The sequence below is a fragment of the Penaeus monodon genome, chromosome 39, assembly GCF_015228065.2.
Source record: "Penaeus monodon isolate SGIC_2016 chromosome 39, NSTDA_Pmon_1, whole genome shotgun sequence".
Classification (NCBI taxonomy): domain Eukaryota; kingdom Metazoa; phylum Arthropoda; class Malacostraca; order Decapoda; family Penaeidae; genus Penaeus; species Penaeus monodon.
The window spans coordinates 28,220,179-28,235,428 of NC_051424.1; the positions used below are offsets into that span (position 1 = coordinate 28,220,179).

At 42.1% G+C, this 15,250-nt stretch overlaps 1 protein-coding gene across 1 annotated transcript; it reads right to left on the bottom strand.

The window, feature by feature from the left end:
• Nucleotides 1-9,077: 9,077 nt before the first annotated feature.
• On the bottom strand, nucleotides 9,078-11,899 carry LOC119597535. The gene is made up of 5 exons (XM_037947113.1): nucleotides 11,625-11,899; nucleotides 10,789-11,019; nucleotides 10,000-10,542; nucleotides 9,584-9,804; nucleotides 9,078-9,318 (listed from the first exon to the last, which is right to left on the bottom strand). Exons 1-5 carry the CDS (start codon nucleotides 11,829-11,831, stop codon nucleotides 9,078-9,080), a joined length of 1,443 nt encoding a protein of 480 aa, XP_037803041.1. The 5' UTR covers nucleotides 11,832-11,899.
• Nucleotides 11,900-15,250: the final 3,351 nt, after the last annotated feature.

The following is a 15,250-nucleotide window of genomic DNA, read 5'->3' on the forward strand; positions in this document are numbered from 1 at the left end:
GGGGAAATGCAGTTTCCTTCTGTCACTGCTGTAAATCCTACCCATTTTTCAGATTTCGCCATCTTATATTTTCCCTTTTGACCTTTGGTACTTCAAAATGTGCTGAAAAACTCTTCTGTTCTGCTTCGGATCTCCCCCCGTGAAAAAAAAGCATATAACCTTTTCCAGATAAACCCCTAGGTCGTTTGGGTTTCTCTGCTCCAATTAATTTTTTTTTAGAGGTGTACCCTCTTGTTGTTGGGGCGCTGGACATAAAAAGCCGAGGGCCTTGCGCTTCTAAACGGTTTAGTTCTTTTTGCTAACGGAAAAAAAATCGTTTAAACGTGAGTTGTTTTTTTTTTACTTTATACTTTCATGTGAAAACGAAAAGGTGAAAAATAACCCAGGCATTTCGAAAACCCCCAAGTCAATTGTTTGGGGAAAGAACATTTCAAAAAATTTTAAGGTTAATAAAAACTTTCTCAGCGTTTATAATTTTATTTTTTTTTTTTTTTAAAAAAACCCTTTTTTTTTTTCGGCGGCCACAGAGAATTAATAAAAAAATTTAAATCAAATTGCACAAACTTCCACTGGAATCCTTAAGAATCTTTTAGGAAAAAAAATATAAAGTGGGCCTTTCATTACACGCCGCATCAACCAAAAAAAAGAAAAAAAAACTTCCTCAAAATCAGAAAATTCTATGAAAATATACACAAATTAATGAAAAACCCAAATTAAAACAGTTGAAAGTTTAAACTAAAATTTTACAACTGATTCTATTTATAGTATAAAAAATTACATAACAAAATAATAACAAAAGTTTTAGAGAAAAAAACCCCCCCCAAAAAAAAAAAAAAAAAAAACACATTAAGCAGAGAAAAAGATTCTCCGATCGCCGAAAAAAAACCCTGAAAAATTTTCTTGTCGCCGATAACAGGGCCATTTAAAAGATGGCGTCGACCGTCGGCTCGTACGGGGATTTCTCTCGCATGGCAGATCCCCGGTTCTGGGGTAGGGAGAGGGGGGTTAGTACTGAGAAACTTTTATTTTTTTTTTTTACTGTATGATTTTTGATTTATTGAAATTTGACACTTTTTTTTAAGTATTCGGTTCCGTTGACTGAAGAAAAACCCTCAAGCCCCACCTCATCGCTATACTTAAATCGCTTTAATGACCTTAATTTGGCGGGGGCCCGAGTTTCCAATAAAAAAAAACGATAGCCCCCTTCCCCTCCCTCCATGAACCCAACCCCCGGACCTCCCCAAAGCGTGTAGAGGGTGTTGCAAAGAGCGAGGGCCTTCGGCGGTGCGCGCAGGGGGGCGACGCCGGATCTGCACCACGTTGGCAGTCGTGGTGGGGGCGGCGCAGGGGGGCGAGAACCGGCACACGATGCCCCTGCCTATGCCCGGGGCCGCTCCATCACCAGTTGGGCCAGGGCCCCCCCGCAGGGGGTCCGAAACCCGCCGGTTCAGCGTGCCGTTCCCGGGACCCACGGGCCCCGGGCCCGCTATCTGTCGTAGCCCGCCCTGCGGGGGGGGGCTCAAGACGGACGGGGGCTACGAGGAGGGGAAAAGGGGGGGAGGAGGGAGAGAAAGGGAGGGAGGGAGGGGAGGAAGGGAGAAATGAAGGAAGGAACGGAAGGGAGAAATGAAGGAAGGAACGGAAGGGAGAAATGAAGGAAAGGGAAACGGAGGGAGAAATAAAGGGAAAGGGAAGGGAAAGGGAAATGAAGGAAGGGAAAACGGAAGGAGAAATGAAGGAAGGAACGGAAGGGAGAAATGAAGGAAGGGGAAAAGGGAAGGGAGAAGGGAAGGAACGGAAGGGAAATGAGGAAGAACGGAAGGGAAAAATAAAGGAAAGGAACGGAAGGAGAAATAAAGGGAAGGAAGGGAAGGGAAAAAGGAAAAAAAGGGAAAAATAAAGGAAGGAAGGGAGAAATGAAGGAAGGAAGGGAGAAAGCAAGGGAGGAAGAGGAAAGGAGAAAAAAGAGGAAAGGAAAGCAAAGGGGGAAAGCATAGGGGGGAGAAGGGGAAGGTGCGGGGTGGCGGGGCGAGGAGATGGGTGGGACAGAGGAAGAGAAGAGAGAGAGAGAAAAAGGGAAGAAAAACGCGGAGAGGGAAAAAGGACATAGGTGGGCACAAAAATTTTTTATTTATTTATTACTATTTTTTTTTTTTTTTTTTTTTTTTTTTGGGGGGGGGGGGGTTATTTATTCTTACTCTTTTTCCTTTAAAAAACAAATAAAAAAAATTAGTATCTGGCTGCTTGATCGTCCTTTTCCCTCCCCTTGGAACCTCCTCGTCCTTCCGGTTTTGCGTTTCCCATGGCCAAGCGGAGGGGTGTGGGCACCGACGCCCCCCGCCGGATTCTCCCGGGGCCCCTTTTGGGCTTCCGGGCTGAGGGGAGAGGGGAGGAGGGGTAGATGAGGGGGCGGAGGAAGGGGGGGGAGGGGGGGGGGAGGGGGTAGTGGGGGGGAGGGGGAGGAAGGGGAAAGGGGGGGAAAGGGGAAGGGGGGGGGCGGGTGGGTTTAAGGGGGAAAGGGGGGGGGAAAAGGGTAGAAAAGGGGAAAGGGGGGGGAAAAGGGGTGACGAGAGGGGGGGGGGAAAGGGGAGGAAAAAATGAGGGGGGGGAAAAAAGGGGAAAGGGGAGGGGGGTAGGGAGTGAGGGTGTGAGGGAGGGGAGAGAGGAAGGGAGGAGGGGTAGGGGCGAGGGGGAGGGATAAAGTGAAAAGGGGAAGGGGGGAGGGAGAGAGCAGCATTGATTTGGGTGGAAAAGGGGTGAGGGGGGGGATAGGGTGTAAAAGGATGGAGAAGGGGGGGTGAAAAATAATAAAGGTGAAAAAGGGGGACAGGGAAAAGGGAACGGTAGATAAGGGGAGAGGGGGGGGGAAAAAAAAAAATTTTCATTTCCTTTTTTTTGAGGGGAAAAAGGATTTGACCGGAAATGAAAAAGTCTGAAGTAAAAGTTGGGTTTAATCCCCAAAAAAAAAACATAAAAAAAACCCAAAAACTAAAAATTTTAAATAATATTTAAAGGGGTTTTAATAAAAATCGAAAAACAAACCCAGTTTGATAGCTAAAAGTGTTTTGTCAAAAAAAAAGGACCGATTTTTTGGGCGAAACAAAAATATCGAGCCAAAGGGGCTTGTTTTGATACCTTTTGAAAATTTTAAAACGGAAAAAAAAAGCACGTTCCCCCAAAACCCCCCCCCTCTTCCTCTCCTCCTCTTCCTTTTAATAAAATAAAATAATCAAAAATAACTTAAAAACAAACTTACCCCACTCTTACCGAAAACCTCTGCGAACCGCCTCGAAGCCTTTGGTTCACTTTTTTCGCCTCGTCTCCCCTTTTTACTTAGTCTTGTTTCGTTCACACTTTTTTGTGTTCTGTTTTGATTCCCTTGTTGCTGCCCTGCTGCGTTTTCAGCTTGTCGCTGTCGTCATGTCGAAGGGTCTCCGGATGGCGCGCTGTTGCCCTCTCCGAAGGTTTTCCCCCGGGGCGCGTGTGCCCGGGACCAAGACGACGGAAGAAGAGAAAGGAAAAACGACAATGAAGAAGGAGAAAGGAAGACGACAATGAAGAAGGAGAAAGGAAGACGACAATGAAGAAGGGAGAAAAGGGAAACGAAAAGAAAAAGGGAAAAGGAAACCAATGAAAAGGAGTAGGAGACAAATGAAAAAGGGAAAAAGGAAAACGACAAAGAATAAATAAAAAAGCGAAGATGCAAAAGAAGAGGGAGAGAGAGAGAGAGGGGGGGGGGGAGGGAAAGGGAAAAGGGGAAGGGAAAAGGAAAGGAAAGGGAAAGGGAGAGGGAGAGGGAGAGAGAAAGAGAAGGGAAGGGGGAAGGGGGAGGGGAAAGGGGGGTCATTGGGGCAAGTGGGAGAAAAGAAAAGGGGGAATAAATATCAAAAAAATAAATGATCATAGTTAAAATAAATTAATCCAAATAGGAGATATGCAGGATAAAATCAAAAATGCGAATGAAAGAATGAAAGAATAATGGGAGAAAAAAAATGAGAATAACCATAAAATTATAAAAAACCTAAGTGAAGGGGAAAAAAATGTAAGAGGTAACAGATATTAAAAAAAAAGAAAGTAGGCGACAAAAAATGAGTTTTTGAAAAAAAGAGTTATGCCGGGTTATAAAACCAAAAATAATGATGTAATAATAAAAATAAAAATAATAATAATAAAAATAAAAATATAAAATAAAAATAAAAAAATAAAATAATAATAGTAAATAATAAAAAAAATATAATAATTAATAATATAATAATAATAAAAAAAAGTAAAAGATCAACCTTAAAAAAAATATTACCAACTTCAGAGAAAAAAAAAACTAAAATCACCTTGCAGGTCGCAGATTCTCCAAAATCTTCTTTGAGATACGATGACGTCAAAAACCCCTGATCCTGTTGCGATGCGTGGGCTCGTCTACGGGTCTTTCTTTTGGGGCGCCTTCCGTTGGGGCCCCGCCTTTGTTATTCTTCTGTTTCCTGCCTTCTGTTTGTCTCCCGTTTTTCATCCTTCGTTTTTTTTCTGCGTCATCCTTCTGTTACCCTGCCTTCTGTTTTTCTTCTGCGTCATGCCTTCTGTTATGTCCTTTTTGTTACATGCCTTCTGTTAGTCTTCTGTTACCATGCCTTGTTTTTTTCTTCGTTGCCCCTGCCTTCCGTTATGTTTCCCTTGTCGCCCCCCTTCCGTTCCCCCGTCCTTTCCGCGGGCCAGTTTCCCTTATGTCGCCCCTTTTGTCCCCGGGGCTGCGTTGTCACCCTTCCGGGGGCACTCCTGTTGTCGCGTCTCCCGTTGCCCCTCTTCCTTTCCCCCTTCTTTCCGTTTCGCAAAATTTCCTTTTGGGATGACTTTTTCCCGGGGCCCCCTGTTGCCCGCGTCTTTTCCCTTGTTATATCCTCCTCGCCCCGTTGGTTTCGTTTTTCACCCCTGTTTGGGGAAAAGAGAAGACGCTCGGGTACTGTTCTGGGGAGGTGATAAAGTTAATATGGACGTTAAAAAAAAAATCACACAGACACGACACAGCACAACCAGACACCCCAACACCAACACCACACAACCCCACCCCACCCCAACACCCACCACCCCACACCACACCCCATCCTACAACCCACACCCATCCCTACACCCAACCCCATCCCTAAACCCACCCACACCCCCCCACCCCATCCCTAAAACCCACCCACACCCACACCCCATCCCTACACCCACCCACACCCACACCCCATCCCTACACCCACATCCCATCCCTACACCCACACCCCATCCCTACCCCACACCCCATCCCTACACCCACACCCCATCCCTACACCCACCCACACCCCACCCATCCCTACACCCACCCACACCCACACCCCATCCCTACACCCACCCACCCAAACCCCTACAAACGAACAATAAATCAAAAACCACGAAATCACTCCAAACCTCAACTCCTCCGCTCGGGCTCCTCCTGTCTCCATTTGGCCTCCCTTCCCCCGTCGATGCTCGTGCCCGGCGCCGCCTCCCTCCCCGGGCTGTCCAGGTTCATCTTGTACACGCCCTGGAGTTTGACGCTCTGCCGATTCCCTCTGGAGAAGGAGGATTGGTGGTGGATGAGAAAGATTGATGGATGGGTAGATGGATAGATGGGTGAAATGGTGGATGGGTGGGTGGATAAATGGGCAGGTGAGTGGTAGATTAGATAGACAGGTAGATGGGAGGGAGGGAGGGAGGGAGGGGGAGAGAGAGAGAGAGAGAGAGAGAGAGAGAGAGAGAGAGAGAGAGAGAGATAGAGAGAGAGGAAAAGAGAGAGAGAGAGAGGAGAGAGAGAGAGAGAGAGAGAGAGAGAGGGAGAGAGAGAGAGAGAAGGAGACAGAGAGGGAGAGAGACAGAGAGGGAGAGAGACAGAGAGGGAGAGAGACAGAGAGAGAGAGAGAGGGGAGGGAGGGAGGGGGGGGGAGGGAGGGAGGAGGGGTGGATAGATGGATGGACAGAGAAAAACACACAGAAAGATGTATGGATATACAGACAGAGAAATATACTAATTGACAGACAAATAGAATGATAGATATAAAGACAGAAAGACAGATAGATAGACAGAAACGTAGGTAAATGGAAAGATCAATTGACTGACAGACCAACAGAAAAAATATATACATAGGTTATATTTTTCAAGTAACAGTCTGGTGGTCTTACCAAATTCAACCACCAAAAGAGATGAAAACAATACTAATTACTACTACTACTACTATTACTACTACTACTACTGCTATTACTACTATTACTACTACTATTACTATTACTACTACTACTACTATTTCTACTACTACTACTATTACTACTACTACTACTCTTATTACTACTACTATTACTATTATTACTACTACTATTACTATTACTACTACTACTACTATTACTACTACTACCATTACAATTACTATTGCTATTATTACTATTACTACTACTAGTACTGGGGGCCGCGGTGGCCGAATGGTTAGAGCGTCGGACTCAAGACTGTCACGACGGCAATCTGAATTCGAGGGTTCGAGTCACCGACCACCGCGTTGTTCCCTTGGGGGGCAAGGAACTTCCCCTTGATTGCCTACCTAGCCACTGGGTGGCTAAGCCAGCCCAAGTCAAGTGCTGGTCCCAAGCCCGGATAAATAAATAAAAGGTACCACCGGCACTCTCTGTGGAAAGGAACTGGGGACCCTACCACGTACTCACTCAAAGAGCATCACAACATGAAAACTACAATTAAGTATCACGCTGTGACCACGGCGGCTCAAACATGAACCTACCGTTAAAAGAAAGAAAACTACTAGTACTACTAAAATAACTACTATTACAACTGACCTGAATCCAGCGGACATGCCATGCCCACTGTGAGTTTACTGCAAGGGACAGAGAGAGAGAGAGAGAGAGAGAGAGAGAGAGAGAGAGAGAGAGAGAGAGAGAGAGAGAGAGAGAGAGAGAGAGAGAGAGAGAGAGAGAGAGAGTGTGTGAGCCTTTATACAGATGGTTACACTTGTACTAAGTCACCAGTGAGCCAATTACAAGTACTGCCTATCTCACCTGTTTACCCTTTTCCTTGATTTTCAAAAATATTTTTAATTACCTTATGTTGCTGTCACTAATGTCTATAACATTATAGTAATTAAAAAAAAAAATAAATAACACCATCAATATTAATAGAATTAGTAAAAAAAAAGGTTTTCCAGCCAATTCAAGAAAGGGTGAAATCAGGTAAGGTCACAAGGTTTACTAATTGACTACACAAAAAAAAATAATAATAAAATCAAATAAAATAAAATAAATCATCACATTATTTTCCTGGTGGAATTGAGTATTACTACTACTACTACTACCACTGTGACTATTACTAGTAACACTAATAAAAATGACAATGAACTATACCATAATACAAACACCAAATTACACACAACCCACAACCCACCTGGTGATCTTATTGGTGTGGATGAGCCAGGGCTTCGTGTAGGCCATAGTGACCCACCTGACCAGCGAAACGCCCACCCGCAGCCCCAAACCCGGGGGCCTCCTCCATGCGGTAGAGGATGTAGCTGACTGGCCAGGGGCACTGCTGGCTGTATCTCTCCTGCAGGAGGGGTTCGGGTTAAAAGAAATTATATGCAATATGGATGATAAAGTCACTGTGGACAGGATGAATGAATGATGCTATAATATTAATGATTATAATGTGAATGCAAATGAAGGCATAATGATATGAATAATTATAATGATGTTGATAAAAATAATAGTAGTAATGATTAAAAGCAACAAGAATATTAGTAATAAAAATAAAAATATTATCCCACTTATAACAATACCAAAATAAGAATATAAACACTGTTCTAATCATACTACTACAAATCAAAAACACTAATGATCTTACAAAGTACAATCTGTTCCTAATTGTTCTCAAAGTTCATGCTAATGTTCTACCTATTTTTTTTTGGATAATAATTCCCCGTGGCTTAATGGGTAATAGCATTTCTTCTGATTTGTCTTTGTATGTGTTACAGGCAAGTCCTCAAAAAATATACTAAAATTGTGTTGTACAATCTATGTGTGTGTGAGTGTATAGGGGTTTATATACAAAAAGGGATATAAAAACATCCCTTTCTAATTTGCCTGATGGATATATGACAAATTTCCAAAAAGCTATACATGATCTGTTTATTTTTTTTTTTGTCAATATGTTTCCCCTTTCTTTCCTATATCATCACATTTCTTTTCTATATTTTGCTGAAATAATTCTTACAAATGAGGGGTATTAAATTCTCTTATTAGGATGTCTGGGATATGCTTGTGTGTACTATACACTTTTTAAAACATACTACACTACTTAGCTAACACAAACACACTGCACAAAAGAACATACAAAAAAACTTGAATACACTATTCATATACAGCACCCCATTAAAATACACACAGGTCACATGTACCCACACATATCAACCACACGTACCTTGAGCTCACAGATTGATGCCCCAACCTCCCTGCATGAGTGGATGTACTCGAATGCCTCCTTTACGAATTCCACAAGTCCTCACTCTCACCCCCCTTTCTCCACTTGTTCGAAACATTTCCTCCAGCGGGGTTCCAGATCTCCAGCGTGACTCTGAGGGGGCGGGGAGGAAAAGAGTGTGGTAGGAAATATTCAGGACAAGACAGAGAGAGACGTGAAATAAAAGGGGAAGAGGAACAGAAACTGAGAGAAAAACAGAAAGGGGGAAAAAGGGTGAGAAAGAGGAAGGAATAGATAGGGGGAAAGGGAGAGAAGGGGGAAGGGAGAGAAAGACAGAGGGAGAAGGATAGAAATGAAGAAGGAGAGAGAGAAAAAGGGAGAATACAGACAAACAAAGGTACAGAGAGAGAGAGAGAAAGGGAACAAGAGAACAAGAAGGAAAACCAGGGAAAATTTGGAAGAGAACTATCAAAAGAAATGAAAAAAAAACATAGAGAACTAGAAGAGGAGAGAAAAAAAAAAAAAAAAAAAAAAAAAAACCGACACAACACACAGAACCAGAGAGCGAGAGAGCCACCCCTTACTCACCTCCTCCTCTTCTCCAAGGCCTCCGCAGTCACACCTCTTGGGGAGTGGGGGCAGAGATTATCCACAGTCTCAGGTCATCCCTTGCGATGGCCTCATCCACCTCCTCCTGCAGGTTGGTGGGGGTCGGAGGCGGATGGTGATTTCGCAGGCGTTGACCACAAGGTGCTCCTGAGCGTGCTGGATGTTGATCTGGTCGACCTCCGCCAAGGTCAGCTGGTCTCGCATCATGTACAGGCCGAGGCGGGATGCAGATGACTGGCTTTGTTTTGCTGAAGGAGTGTGAAATAGAAGATAAAGAAATAAGAGTGAATAATTAAAAACAGATAATCTGGGAAATGCTTAGCAGATTCTCTGATGAGTTGGCTAACCTTTTCTACTAGAGAGGGATGAAATCAACCCAATTCTGAATAAATTCAGAATAATAAAATATGACATTCAATTCATCGTATTCATGTTTCTATCATGACTACCGATATTACTTTGATTATAGCATCAAAAAGAAATAAACAAAATTGGTGCAAAGCAGACATATGCCTTACAGATGTGTTGGTGATATCAACATCATCGCCTTCAAGTGACGATACATCCCCTAGCTGGTTGCTGTCCTCTGTCCCTTGCAATGGGTTCCCCTGTTTCCTCCATCTCTTCAGCAGTTCCTGTGGTGTTCTCAGGTTTCTGGGCAGTCTCCTCAGTAGTCTCTGGCTGGGCCCAAATTGTTCCTCAGTGACAGCCGCTGTTGCACTGATTTCAATAGTCTGATCAAGAGAAGGTGAATAGGGTGTTGTTATCTCTTTTTCATTGCCCTCTTCTTCATGTCTTGCCTTTTTCCCCTTCTTCCTCTTCCCTTCACGACTACTTTTCTTTTCCCTCCTTCTGTCTTTATCTCTGCAGCTGTGCTTTCTTCTGCTGCTGCTTTCAAAATTGGCCCTCTCCTTGAGTCTCTCCTTGACCCAAAGTGAGTGCCCCTTTGGGGCCTGCAGTGACATCACCTCTGGCTTCCAAGCTGCAAGAAGGTGCCATGTCGTAGCCTCCCAGGGAGTCTCCCACCTCTTTACCGGCCATTTGTGAATGCGAAGAGAAAACCGCCGCAAGAGGGACTGGTGCTGGGGCCTCCTTAAGCGCTGCTGCTGGTCCATCATGATGATCTGCTCAGGTATGGTGATGTCGAAGATGATGCGTTTGGTGGCCAAAAGGGCAACAATGGTGGCACAGTAGCCGCCCTCGTGTAGAATCACCACTGGAACGCCCTTCTCTTGGAATCCACTGCCAACGTCCATGCTGCCAATCACTTTTTCAACCTTGAGAGCAGCAGGAGCAGGAGCCAGTGCAAGTCTGTCAGCTGTACTGTCAGTGATGTCAGTCTCCTCCTCTGTAGTGAGGCAGCTCTCTGTCAGACTCTGCTTGTAGTTCACGTTCTCAACAATGGCTTTATGCTTCTTTGTAATCAGCTGCTTCAGCATCTGCCATGCCTGGCTGTAGATCTCGTACTGGTACTGAAATGCAGAATTAACGGATTAAAGGTCAGTGTAAAATCAATCTGGAAACCAAGTCTTTAGTAGATCAACTGATAACAAAGTACATGAGAAGAGAGGTAATATAACAATAGGACAGAATGAGGAAATGGAAGAGAAAGCAAAAGACATATAGCAATGAATACAAACTAAACAAAGCAAGCTAAGCTAACCAAACAATATCAGCCAAGCAAACAAACAAACAAGTATACCTTCTGACCCTCTCACCTTAAAATTAAAGACATGATGGTACGTGACAGACAGCTGGAAAGGGGACGTGGATAATGGCAGGCAAGTCTGTGCCACCTGCGACCTGTTATAACATTTCTTGTAGCTGATCATCTGGTCTTGTCGCATACGCGTTAGAACTGCATTGAGGAGTGCCTGGGGGTACTGCTGGTATGCGAGATACAGCTGATACGCATATGATTCACGGTCATGCTTGGAGCAAAGTGAACTCTGTGGGGGTACAAGAGAAATTAATGGTATATATTTTAACAGAAATAATTTACAGTCAGTGCAGTTTTCTTTCATATAGTTTTTTTTTCTGATCATGAGCTGTCTCAAGTGCATACTATTTTGTATTTCTGTTTACATAAACAAACTAAAATAATCATCTTAAGTATAATCAGTGTACTTCATCACATCAGATTTTTTGATGACCTAAATATAATCAAAGTGAAAACCATACTTCCACTAACTTTTCTATAAAGCAGATAATTGGTTTATACAACAAAATTCTATACTCTTTTTTCCATAATAATGATGTATGCTTATAAGATGGCATACAAACAATAAAAACACTTCAAACAAAAATACCTACCAAAAAATATACAGATTTTAAGAAAAAAACCAAACAAAACAAAAAATCACTCACTCACTCTCTCTCTCTTTGTTTCTCTCTCTCTCTCTCTCTCTCTCTCTCTCTCTCTCTCTCTCTCTCTCTCTCTCTCTCTCTCTCTCTCTCTCTCTCCATGCTTACACTCATTTACGCACCTGTTTTCTGTCTCCCACCCCATCGCTCTTTCTCACACATATGCACACGTATCCCTACAAATACTTACATAGATAAGCGTATTGACAATATGGAAATCGATATCCGACACATTTACGACTGGGCGGAACTTGAGCTTGTTGCGGAGCGAGGACGAAGCCATGATGATACGGAAACGCTGGTGGAACTCCTCAATAGAGGGTGGCAGGTCAGGGCACTGTCGTGACTCACTCGAGGCGAACTTCACCACCAGCCGCTGCATGAGGGAACGGAACATTGTGGCATACACACTCTCAATGTTCTTCTTGTTGCGGGGCACTCTTGGACTCTGCAAGGAGAAGAGGAGGGGATATATTTGTACATAAATATTTGATAAAATAAATAATTAAATAGTTATCTATACATATCTATAAACATATACTGTAATGTCTCTTTTTTCTGTATAAATATGCAAATAAATTAGTTTGATAGTCATTCTTCTTTCTTTACATCTGCTGAACATCTCTACGGAAATAAGACAAAATATCAAATGCATTATGAGTTAATGTCACAATAAGAATGCAAAGAAACAGGGAAAGAATGAAGAAAAAGGAAATGGAAAAAAAAAAAAAATTTAGGAAGAGAAAGGTAAGGAAAGGGAGGGGGGGGGAAGAGAGAGAAGGGGGAAAAAACAAAAGAAAGAGAGAGAGAGAGAAGGAGAGAGAAAAAAAGGGGGGAGAAAAGGAAAAGAAAAAGAAGGAAAACCCTACCCGAAATTAAAACCCGCCAATCCCAATCTCCGCCCTCCTAGGAAAAAGATGGAAATTAATCTTCCTTCTCGGGGTTTTCAGATGTTTTTTCCCCCTGCTGCAGGGATTTCTTTTTGGGGGTAAGGTTTTGCAGCTTTTGGGGGGCATTTTTCAGTTCGGGGGAACGGGGCCTTTCCCCCTCTTGCTTGGGGGGCCATCGCCCCAACGGGAAGGGGAAAAGGGGGAAAAAAAAAGAAAGGCAAAAAAAAAAAAAAAGAAATTTTATTTTTTTAGTTAATTTTTCTTAATTTTTGTTTTTAAACCCCTTTTTACAAAATCAAAAAAAAACTTTTCCCGATATTTTAAAATTATATATGAAAAAAAAAGAAAAAACAATAGAAAAAAACCCCCCCCCCCCCTTTTTTCCCTACCCCCCAAACAAAAATAAACGGGAAAATTTTTCCCCCCTTACCAAAATTTTTGGAAAATAATTTTCGGGGAATTTTTTGGGTTTTTCATTTTTTAGGGCCCCTTTCTTTCCTTGCCTCCCTTCGCTTCAACCGAAAAAAATAAAAACAAGAAAAAAAAGGAAAAAAAAAAATTTTATTTTTCAAAATTTTAATTTTCAATAAAAAAATTTAAAATTTCAAAAAAAATCCAAAAATTTTGCCCCCTTTTTTTTTTTCCCCTTTTGGGGAAAATTAAAAAAAATTAAAAACCAAAAATTTTTGATTAGCGTCTGCATCAATCCCCTTTTCCAAAACTAAATGAAAAATTAAAATTTTTTTGGGTTAAAAACTATAAAATAAAATTCCATCTTTTCATTTCACTCTTTCACATTCAAACAAAAAAGAAAAATGGTTAAAATCTGAAAAAAACCTAAAAACCCCTGAAATTTTTAATTTCCTAAAAAGCTCCCATTCCAACTTGTTATTAAAGGGAATTTGTTGATGTGACCCCCTTCTTTTGGGTTTGGTCTGGGATGGGGGGTAATGGGATTCCCCAAGCTTCTCCTAGTCCCGGGAAATCAAAGGGGGGAAATGGGGTTTTTGGGGGGGTTTTTTTTCCCTTTTTTTTTTTTAATCAAAAATTTGATCAAAGATTTTAAAAAAAGGGTTTTAAATGATCCCATTTTTAACTACCCAACTACAAATAAGGTTTTAATTTTCCCAAAAAGGGGAAAAAAAATTTAATTGAGTTCTTCAAAATTTCTTTACCCCAAAAATAATCCTTTCCCACCTTTTTTTAACCTAAATCCTTAAAATTTTAAAAAAGGTTCAAGTTTTTCAGTCCCTCCAATTTATAAAGCAATGAAAAAAACCATTTTTTTGGGCTTTGAAGTTCATTTTTAAATTTTCCCTTTTTTCAAATCAAAACTCTGTATTTTTCCCCCCTTCCCCTCCCCCTTTGGCCCCCCCTCCCCCCCTCCTATTTGCAAAAATTCTAAAAAAGGGTTTGGGCTGAGGGCTATCGTTGAGGGGTGCGTGGGGGGCAAACTGCGGTCGATTTTCCCCTGGGCCCCCTCTCCCACCCCAGGTTGGGGGGAGGAGGGGGGGTCCAGTATTCCCTTAGGAATTTTAAAGGGGGAAAAAATCAGGTGATTCCTGCCCCCCCCCCTCAGGGGAGGGCTATTCCGTTGGGGGGAAAACTCAAAAAGTTTCAAATTTTTTTGGTGTTTTTTGTTTTTTTGGTGTTGTGGTTTGCTTTTGTGCCCCCGTGTTGAATTGTGTGTGTGTGTGTGTGGTGTGTGTGGTGTGTGTGTGGTGTGTGTTGTGTGTGTGTGGGGTGGTGTGGGTGTGTTGTGTGTGTGTTGGAAATGTCTCTACAAAAAAAGGGGCTCCGGGTGCTTGCCAAAAAAGAAGTCAATTAAAAACCTTGTGACTTCCCTGATTTCCTTGAATTGGGGAGAAAAATTTTTTTTTTTTTATAAGCAATGAATTAAAGGGGTGCTTTTTTATAAAGACATTAAAATTACTATAAATTATAAACATAGTAAGCAAAATAAGGAACGTAAAAAATTTTTGTAAATCAGGAAAAGTGAAAAAGGAAAGACAGGCAGTACTCCAAATTGGCTCACTGGTGACTTATAAAAAGTGTACCATTGTGTAAAACAATAAAAAAAAGTAAACTCCAGGGGATGGCATGTACAACATGCCATCCCCGAAAAAGGGTTAAAGGCGTACTTTTTATGAACATTTGTCAGGATTGGATCCGGGGTTTTAAAATTTACTTAATTTGGTTTAGGGGAGAGGACAAAGAGGAAGAGGCGAAAAAAACATGGGAGAGGGGAAAATGAGAGGAGAAAAAGAAGGGAAGGGGAAAGGAAAGAGGGAGTAAAGGAAAGAATGAAGAAGTGAAATTAATAAAAAGGAAGTTAGAGATTAAAACAAGAAGGAAAGAGGAGAGAGAGGAGAGAGATAGAGAAGAGAGAGAGAGGGGAGAGAATTATGGGTCCCTTTGCGACCCTCTTCTGTATGGTGCAGTGGTGCTAATGATCTGATTTTTCGGTAAAAAATCTGTATTGAATCTTTTTCCCTGCGCATTTGTGGCCGCCAAGAGGTGTTGCATCGAGTTTGTCCACATGCCCAAAACTAAAATAATGAAATTTTTTCAAGAGTCTCCCAAAATATTTTTTTTTACAAATACATAATTTTTGGTATCAATCACTGCCTACTAAACAAAAAAAAAAAAAAATGTTGACAAAAAAAATCGACAAAAAAAAAAAAGAAAAATTAAAGAAAAAAAACTAAAAACTCAAAAAACAACAAAAAAAACAACAACAAAACTATAAAGCTTCCAACCTAACATCACCAGTACTGAAGCAATCTGTAAGCAAGAGAAGTGCCCCTTTCCCGGGAAATACCCCCTTGGGGCTGAGTTGGTGGCCCCCAGGCCCCGAAGGGGTTTGTGTCGATAGGCTGGCATGCTGAGAGTAGATAACACCTGGTCTTTTTTTTCTGATCTGGTG

What these genes read in the sequence shown, in the direction of transcription:
- LOC119597535 (XM_037947113.1), bottom strand. Translation starts at nt 11,831, where the DNA reads ATGTTCCGTTCCCTCATGCAGCGGCTGGTGGTGAAGTTCGCCTCGAGT. An exon ending in TTGTCAATACGCTTATCTAT is followed by an intron (nt 11,020 to 11,624) that starts GTAAGTATTTGT and finishes GTACCCCCACAG; the next exon opens with AGTTCACTTTGCTCCAAGCA. An exon ending in CAAAGGGGCACTCACTTTGG is followed by an intron (nt 9,805 to 9,999) that starts GTCAAGGAGAGA and finishes TCTCTTGATCAG; the next exon opens with ACTATTGAAATCAGTGCAAC.